We start from the raw sequence: 10,067 nt of genomic DNA on the forward strand, positions 1-10,067 counted from the left end.
GAGAAAACACTAGTTTAATAGAGAAAATTCTATTTTAGGACAAGGAAAAGGACTGAGGATATTACTTAGTATAGTCAACTTGAAGTTTACTGTAAACCCCAAACTAGTTTTTGAAGTCTTAAAATTATAACTTGAAATATATGTAATTTGCTAAACATTGCTTTGCAAAACTGTAGGTTTTAGATGCTAAGGGACAAACAGTAATATAAGCCATTAATAGTTCTGAAATGAATGGATATATGGCATTTTATGAATTCTGTTACTCATCTGTGAAAATATATTGACCGCTTGTGTGGAATTTTACATTTCTAGGTACTTATCTCCTTTGCATTGGTTAGATCTCTTGTTTTCTTTTGCTCCTTAGTACTCTGTATGATATTGACAAAAGTCTTGAAGGACTTATAATTTTTATAATTTCATCTGTTTGCTTTTTGATTGCCGGGTGAACATTTGTTAGACAGTTTTTGTTATTTCTGAAGAGCAGTAGGATACAGAATTTACGTTTTCAAAGGAAATATTTATAAGAATATTAATATAACAAAAAATCCTTTTATAGGAATAATGCTATTTAAAATAGCTTAAAATTGATGAATAAATACTTCTATTATTTATCTACTAATGATCTTATAACATGTATAATCAGCTATTATCTGATCTCAAATTAGTTCTTTTTGTCCTGTACAAGAAAATACGTTGTAAATCTAATTTGAACAAAATGACACATTTATGAAGTGTTTTCTGTACATGTGATACCTGCCGCTACTTTAGTTGTGATGAATTTTTAATCATAGTGAGGCCATTTAGTCCTGATCACATTTTAAGAAATAGTATTGAAAATTATGTTGATTTAGGGTTATTTTCAAGACTTTGAAGTGTCAGAAATCTTCTTCTGCATTCCATTTGCATGTTATTTCACCTGGTTAGATCTACCACAAATAGGACTCTGCAGAATAGTCTGAAATAATCTGAAAGTGAAGTACAAACTTTGACTAATCTGAGTCTTACTAAATTTCAGTTAAAATTTATTCTATAAACAAAAATTTACCAAGGAGACAATTAAAATCCAGAATGTCATGATTGGTGAAGAGAACTAGTTATCTTATTTTTTAAATTTTTGTAAGTAGTCCTTTAGGATTAGCATTTATCTTTTAAAAATCAGCGTAGGTATAATTAAGATATACTAACATGGACTTACCTAGAAGTCTTTATCAAAGATATCATTACATTGGTTTAAAGGTAATCTGTTTCCAGTAATGGAAGAAAGTGAGCCAGTTTAATTCCCAGTACCTAAACAGAAAGACGCAAAGATCTCCCAGATGGTAAAGAGAGGAAAAGCAGAGATGTCTTCCGCGTGTATTTTCATCGGTTCTGTTTTGATAGAAAGATGGTTTATTGTAACATTGGCATCTTGGATTTAAGCCGGGAGGTTGGTGGGGTTCTGAGGAACTCTGAGAGACACCCCAGGGGTCTGAATTAAAGGACTCCCTGGGGTGGAGGCGGGGGTGGGGTTGGGAGATTTGTTGCTTGGGTGGATAATGGGTCTGAATTTAGTCACTACATTTTAAAAGTCAGTCCTTTTTTCTGAACATCCTGATCTTTCTAGCTCTTTCCATTCTTCTCTCTTACAGACCTTTATCTTTCAGTCTCCCAGACAGGACAGGTAGACAAGGTATTGCTGACTTTGAGAAAAATGTACTTTAACCAAGGGAAAGCAAAATGATGTCAAAGGCAATTAATTATTTAGGCCAGACTCAAAAATTCTTTGTGTTAATGAACCCATATAGTCCCTGTAGCCTATTTTCCATTCTAGTTTCTCCTTGTAGTTTCTCCATCTTTTATTGGACTTAGTGTATTTACTAGTATATCATTGATGTCATGTTTGTTCTGTTTTGTCTGCCTGCATTGTAAAAGGAGAGTTTAAATTTTTTGTTCCTTTTTTTTAAAACATTGTCATTTAACTGACAAATTGCATTTGTAGAAATGACAATTTACTTTGTGTGTAAGAACTTAGAGTTTATTTTGGGTGTCATATAGCAGAACCAATCTTAATTTAACTCTCACAGATTTTTCCCCCTCCTTTAAATTAGAGTTCTAACCAAAAAATGCCTGCTGGGTTTTGGAAGCTGTGAATTTAAAAACCAAAAGCTGAACATTTAGAGTTTCACATTCAAAGTGGAAGGCAGTAAAAGCTTAGAATTAGGGATATTAATAGCACTACCTGTCCCTCTCCCCACAAATGGTTTTCAGTTCCAAAGTCTTAACAGAATTGCTTTTATAGTTTTGACCTACAGGTACATACTTACAGTGGCCAACAAAATAAGATGAGAAATCTTCTGAAATTTGAATTAAATGCTCTGTAAATGGTATTAAATACATTAACCAAAATACAGTGGGTTTTCACCATAACAAATCTCTGATATCCAAGCATGTCATAATTAAAATCAATAAAATATTATAATCTTTGATCATTTTGCAAAGTGTATTAGCAAATATTGGAAATGCTTTTTTTTTTTAATAGATATTAGCTTTACAAAACTATTTTTTCTTCTTGTGTTCCCTGTACATTTTTCCCACACATAAATTAACTGTGTGAATTGCTTTTTAAAAAGTAATCCCTATAGATGGTGATGGGCAACTATTTTGTACAAAATCATTTTGAGGAAAAAAATGATTATAGGCAAAATAAAAGTGATTATAGGCTTCCATTTAAAATTTCAAAGTGAAAATAATTTATTGAGTCCTATATAAAATAATCTCAAGTTAGATTACTAATTAGGAAAATATTGATTATTCGGCACTCTTTTTAGCTGTTAAATTATTACTTTCTGGATGTGTTTGAGAAGTAACAACATGCAGGTGATGTGTAAGATACAGTATCTTATCTGACATCGTGGACTGTACCATGAAGCTGGGGTGCCACTTGTGGTCCCTATCTTTTATGTTATCCCTGGTGTAGAAACTCTCTAGTGGTCTCATTAACTCCATTGATTGAAATCATTGCCAGTTCCTACATTCCAGTATCTTTTTAAATTAGGCATCTGGTTTCCGAGAGTAGAGAGTAAGAAAAGTAGCCCTAAGATTCAGGTGTTTGGAGGCCAGCTCATGAGTGGGTTCTGCTCCTCTGCCTCAACGAGCACATTTATCTTGGACTCCGAAAACTACAGTGAAGACCTCTGAAGTTACGTCATTGTCAAAGCTAGTAATAATAAATCGATGAATATGATTAGCCCGCTGTATTTCTTTCATACAGGCAAATTCTGTGTTAAAAATGAAAACTGTAAGATAATCTACATAAAATAACTAATAATTTGGAAGGCTTTACAATTTGTGAACATTCGAGTTTTGATGAAGTATAAAATGCTGGTTCTTTCTCACTCGTGGATTGTGATCAGTATTTCTACTGTTTAGAATTGCAGCATTAAAGCACTGCATTTAAAGCAAAGGACAAGCCTATTATAAATACCCAGATTAAAAGTTGCTATGCCTTGTGGTCACAAATAAAAATATTGAAACTTCCTGACCAGCCCTGTGATCTAGTGGTTAAGAGAGCTGGATCCCACGTGGCTGACTGCATGGTTTGAATACCACCCACAAACACTTCAAAAACTTAACCTGGCATGTGTGCGTGCATGCCCTGATTCTCAACAGGATGGAGGAGAAGGGATTGTAACACAACCATGCCCCATTTGGAGGTGCATTCTCCCTTTTCCTCTCTGTCTCTCACTGGTGAGCAGACACACCCTCTGACAAATTTAAAAAAAAATTTCTTTCAATATAAATTTTTTTTTTTTTACTCAAGAGCTTGCTTTCAAAATCTGCTGTTATTTTGTTAATGATTTTGAGTCTGAAACCATTTAATACTGTGTTTATTAATTTTGGTGTTCTTTCACTTTGCTGTTAGTTCAAAATTATGAATGTGCTGTATAGCCATTTCCAGCAGGAAGGGCGGGTAAAGACTTTAGTAGATACAAATTACTGCAACTACCATCTTTTTATACCATATTTCAAGCTTGAAAAAAAATATTATGCGATGGTAGGATGGCATTTTATGTCTTCAGTGAAATAAATGACTCAATTGTTACTTTCCTTTTTCCTTCAAGAACACTAACTGCTTATTGCATGAGGAAAAGGGAACTTTCAGGTTCTTTGAAATTATTTTAGTAATGCTGCTTTTTCAGTTTTGCTTGCACATATTTTGTTCATTTTTGGGTCTGGCAATTTAAAAACAAAATCAAAAACAAATCATATCCATCCATTACTATCTTTGTGATTCAAGTGCTTGAAATTTCCAAGAGTATGTCTGTATAAGTCTTCTATCTGTTTGGCCTCATTTTGGTATACTTGCAGACTTCATTTTGTTTTCTTTCTCTTAATTCTGTTCATTTATTTGATCTCATGGGAGAGAAAACATGACCATTCTTTTATATACTGTACCTCATTCTTTCATCCAATTCATACCTTAACTGCTTTGGATTCATATATTTGTTTTTGTGAGTGGAGTTGCTGCAGTTTACCTGCCATGGTGGTGCTCAAGTATAACATAGATGGAAACAAGTTATTTCTCCAGTAAAATTTCATTCTTTTATTTTTGCTTAGTGTCAACTATGTAATCTTAATTCTTTAAGAATTATGTTGTACTGTCAGAAGTTTATTTTTACAATTTAAAATGTATATACTACTAACAAGACAAGTCATCTTAATCTCTGTAGTGTTGAAAAAGTTGTGTGAGTAAAAATTATCTTATTACTTGTAGCAAATCTTACTAGAAGAAAAAAACCTTAACCAAGACAAAAATTATACTCTGTCAACAAACTGATTTTCTAATGGCAGATTACCTCTTTTACATTTTCTGTCTTAATAAAAATGTTTCAGACTTCACTTTCATGAAGTCTGAACATTTGTTTGATGGCCACGCCATTGCTGACTTCCTGAGTAACATGAAGCCTCGTTAGGTCCATGGGTCCGTGTGTGTGAGCGTTGGTAACTCACACGTCTGCATCCTCACCCGGTCCTAGTATTTCTCTTCACATTTTATATTTTGTAGAATCGAATTTCTTAAAATGTTAGTTTACAGCTTAAAGTTAGTTTAAGACTTAAACTTATTACAGTTCTTTAATTTCCTACCATTTCAGTTCATGACGTACTACAAATTGAACATGCTTGAGAAATAATTTGATTCTCTTACTTCATTTGCGTGTTCTGAATAGTTCCCATCCCTTGCATGTCTATGGCTTGCTGCTTATGTTCCGAAGAACTATAGTCTGTTGTACTTAGAAAGTTTTTTCGATTTTACATGATAAAGACATAGCCACATATGTGCTATTTAAATCAACTGCTATATTGACTTTATGTATTCTCATTAGCAGCCAACAGTTGACACCATCTTTGGTCACAAAGAAAACTTAATATAATGAAACTTAACAGGGTGCATTTTTTATTCCCATTTCCTTTTCTTAAATTTAACTTCGCTCACGGTATAGGATATTACAGAAAAGAAGGCTTCATGACCGTTAATTTAATGCTGAGAAAATTATGTTTATAATTTGTAAATATAAGCCATATCTGGAAAAATATATACACACATACACAAACTCTCTCTTTTTCTTGTTCTCTCTGTTTCTCTTTTGCAATAATAAAATCCTCTAATTCATGACTTCAAGTACTTATATTCAGATATTTTATCACTACTTCTCTGTAGTTTACTCATCACTTGTACCCTGTGTGGAAATTCCAAAGTAAAAATAATGGCAACTTGGTCTTTTAAGAAGAAGAATTACAAAATTCTTCTACCTGGAAAAATGAAAACAGTTCCAGGACGTTTGCAATTTTGTAAGGTAATTTTTGTTCCCTTGGCAGACAGTGTATTTCTTGGTGAAGGAAAGCCTACAGGGTGGTAAATCACTTTGAACTAGATTCTTTTCTGATTCTAAGCCATTTTAAATTTTGGTGGCTAAGACCTTGACTTCAAATAATCAAATGTGACCCTTTCAAATATGATACCTGCTACTCTAAATAATAATCAGTGTATCCCCAACATCTTTTGGGAGAGCAGGAGGCAAGTATAGCAATAACTTCATTGCTGCAGGTAGGTATAAATTTAAAGGTTAATCAGATTTTAGTTGAACGTTACAAACAACTAACCTCCATTAAATTATAAAAATTTAATTCTCCAGGCCTGTTCAGTCTTTAATTGGGTATGGAGTTTTTCATCCATATCACCCTTATCATTGCCTGTGTGGACCATATCTATGATGAATACTATTATACTGATTTTTTTATTATTTCCAATTCTGAATTGATAATCCATGGCTTTTATTTCATTGCTTAACAATGTTTGTATCCTTTATTCAGCAAATAGTTTACACTGGCCTATTTTGTATCAGTCAAGATTTTTCTCAGGTAACAGCTTTATTATTATTATTATTTTAATTAACAAAAGAGGTAGGAGTACATAAGAGGGGAAAAAATGAAAATTATGGAAAGAGCCATTAAAATTAGTGTTTTTAGTTTCATAGACATTGTCTTTTAAATGTAATCTAAGCAAAGCGGGAGATTTTTACTGAATTGTCTACTTTGCGCAAGATGATGCCACTGAACTCAGATGTGTTTGTTGGAGATGCTTTATTTACACGTAGCCTAAGTGCTAAAATGAAGGAGATCTGATTGGTATGTAAACCACGCCTGAAATATGGAGGCTGTCCACCAGCTCTGAGAAAATACATTGTATTTTCTTCATTTTTAAGCATATTTTCTTTCAAAATGTTTTCACAAATGACAGGTTTTCCTACTAAGAGGAAAGCTGGTTATTATGTCCTGTGGTACTCCCTGGAAATTCTAGCAGTTACTGGCTTCCATGCACACCTCCCTTCTCTCCGCTCACACACAGCAAACCGAGCATGTTGTTGAGTCTGCTTTATACGACAGAATCTTTTTCATCATCGTGCTTTTACTAATGAATCAAAGGGTAGAATTATCATCTTCCTGCAGTTTCATTTTTTGGCAGAACTGTCCCTTTTTGGATTGGGGCTTCACTTAAAAGCCTAATTTTTTTAAAAGTGTTCTAGAACTTTCTTTTAAAAGTTTAGAAAAGCCCCCCCCAATTTATGAAGAAAAAAATAATTCTATTTAGTTTTTTGAAATGTTCTAAGGGTTTAGCCCTGAGTAAAGAAAAATTAAACAAGTATTACCTACTACTTTGTTTTCATTTCACAGCACATATTGCAAATGCCATTTCTAAAGCAAAACAAAACAAGCCCAGAAAGCTATCACGATTGTTGGCAAGAGATGTTTTATAAGGAAACTAGTGTCAAGTATACCTCATGCTTATTAAATATGTCAGTTAAGATACAGCTGAAGAGTTAGCTTTCATATTGTGAATATTGTATGTGATATTTACATAGTACACATTAATTTGTATTTAAATATTTACATTATCATTGCATGTATTCACTGTACTTTCTAATGTGCAAACTGTTTCTTCCTTATAGATTAGTATTTAACCATCCCATACCAATTCAAACCACCATCTGGTCTCAAAGTTTGTTATATGAAAATCTCTTATCACTGTCTTCCACTGTAGAGTTTTATGATGAACTACACCTGAGTTGTACATTTTCTTTTTCTTTTATCTGCTTCTGTATACAGGCTGGCTTAGCAGGCGCTCCAGCCCGCGCTGTATCAGCTGTAAAGAACATGAATCTTCCTGAGATCCCACGAAATATTAACATTGGTGACATCAGTATAAAAGTGCCAAACCTGCCCTCTTTTAAATAAAAAATTAAAAAGGCCACTCCCAGGTAAAATCCAGGGGAAGCCATCTAAGTTTACCATGCAGTTGTTTACCAAAAATAGAGGAGAGTTTCACCTTTTGCTCTTGGATTTAAGTCAAGGTACTGTATAGAAATCGTGTAAAATCAGTATGGAAGTTCAATGTTGCTTCTCTTGCTCTGTGATTTTAAAGAAATTGAGTGGTTACAGTGTGGTTTTCTTTTTCTTTTCTAAACTGCATTCCTATGCCCGTCAAAGGCATGCCTCTATGTATTGGCTACTACAGTATTTCAAAAGGTGTTTGAGATATTTCTTTAATTATGTACGACCCAAAATGTTGGTGTTTTGTATGGATCATAAGTGCAGCATTCCTTAGTTCTTTCTGCTGTTTGTCATAATTGTTATTTAAAGAACCAAGTATGTATTGCATGAAAACATGACCTTTTTCTCTTAGTTTAAATAAACTCCAAGGTAACTGGACTTCTAAAGCACCTTTCTGTTTGCCTGTTATCTACTTTAGCAATAATTTTTTTTTACAACCCTCTGACCCAACAAAGTAAATAAAAGTATATTTTATCACTGTTAAACAGCTGCTAATTTTGATTTATTTAATTTATAATCATGTTTGTGATATTCAGAAACTCATTGCACTATGCTGAAAGTTATTTTATCTCACAAAGAGTAGTGTATCTCATGGCATATTTATCATGTAGGATGAAGTTTAGAGTGGAAGATGACATATCTTTTTCTAAAATATATATATTTAAAAAGTGCAAAGCCTTTTTTATTTCTATTTTTTATTTTTTAGAGATTTTTGCTATAGGGCACGTGCACTTGCCGGAGACACAGAGACAGAAAGAAGAAATCACCCCCCCATCGGGGATGGCCACACTACAGTCCCTTCTCCATTTTCCTCTTGGGATTTTGGACACACACACGCGTGCCTGGCGTGAGTTAAAGCTGCTGGGTCCGGGGTTTGAACCACAGTCAACTATGTGGGAGTCCAGCGACATAGCCATTACACCATCTGCTAGTCCCCAGAATCTTTTTTTTATACAAATAGCTTTATGCTTTGTATCTCATCTCTTCTTGCCCAGATGAAAAATAATATCAGCAAATGTCTCGTTGACATTGAACACAAAGCCCTTGGGGTGGCCACTTGACTGTCCCACCCCTAAATCAAAGCTGAAGTAGTGTTCTCCTAAGCCCTATCACTCACTTGGTCCAAGTTCTCAGAGCCAGGCCACATGTTCGTATTTGGAGCTGTGAGTACAGTTCCTTTTCCAGTCAGACCAGCGTTCTTAACAGGTCTAATCCTCATCCCCAAGTACTCTCTTTGAAGCATTTACTTAGGGTCCACTCTCTAGAGTTGATACCTTGCTTTCTGTCTCTCTTTCTGGTGAACACACACACACACACACACACACACACACACACACCATGTTTTTCAAGCTACTGGGGCTGGGATTTGAACCCTTAGTCAGCCATGTGGGATCCAGCTCTCCTAACCACCAGGCCATGGAGTAGCCCAGCAATTGCCTTTCATTTACCCCTGTGGGAGACAGCAGGTATAAACACAACAGAGTGCAGGGGTACTGAGTTGAGAGCCAGGAGGTTACTCCCAAACACCTCCAAAGTGCTGGGTTCTCAGCCCGGTCTCCCCTCAGCTCCGGTTGTCGGTTGTCGGTTGTCGGTAACCAAGTCTCTCCCTGACTCCCTGCTGCCTGTAAGCAGTTCATTCTAACCTGTTCTTCCCCAGGGAAGTTGCCCGGGAGAAAAGGCCTGCAGTTAATGAGGTGTTAAGGTTTCTCATTAATGTGAATCGTCTGCACCTCCCCCACGAAAGCCCTGGCGAGAAATGGCCATTCCTGTGCACACAGAACTTCTGGTTTTTAGGGCCTTGCTCATAAACAGACAGCCAAAAACTCATCAAGCATTAGAGGAGAGCCTCTAATAAGAAAGTAGAAACCAAAACAGACGACATAACCAAAGTGATAGGAAAAAATTTTAAAAATCAAAAATTTTCATCACTATTCCCAGTATATCAGACATCACTTTACGTATCACTTACAAATCCTCGTGAAGTCACTTACTCCGGCTACTGCAGTAGCACCCCTTTCTCCACGCTCGACCAGTGCTACCCAACTGCTACCAGACATTATCTTATTTTGGGCCCTGGCAATGACCTTCTGCTCTCAGCCCTGGAACTTTGCTGCCCAGTTGGAATGTTGGAACTTTCTTGGAACTCATGTGTTCACAATTTGGAGGTGAGGGGAAAAGCACCACTCTGACTCCCGTGA

The 10,067-nt window shown here is 35.2% G+C and overlaps 1 protein-coding gene across 1 annotated transcript in view; it reads left to right on the forward strand.

Moving 5' to 3' along the window:
* Positions 1 to 7,773, forward strand: part of AP3S1 (adaptor related protein complex 3 subunit sigma 1) — a 46,942-nt gene extending 39,169 nt beyond the window's left edge. Inside the window, exons 6-7 of the mRNA XM_027775667.1 lie at positions 6,352 to 6,399; positions 7,645 to 7,773. Coding sequence (XP_027631468.1) covers positions 6,352 to 6,399; positions 7,645 to 7,773 — 177 coding nt within the window. The remainder of the gene's footprint in view (positions 1 to 6,351; positions 6,400 to 7,644) is intronic.
* Positions 7,774 to 10,067: the final 2,294 nt, after the last annotated feature.

Source organism: Tupaia chinensis, unplaced genomic scaffold (genome assembly GCF_000334495.1).
Source record: "Tupaia chinensis unplaced genomic scaffold, TupChi_1.0 Scaffold000591_1, whole genome shotgun sequence".
Lineage (NCBI taxonomy): Eukaryota > Metazoa > Chordata > Mammalia > Scandentia > Tupaiidae > Tupaia > Tupaia belangeri.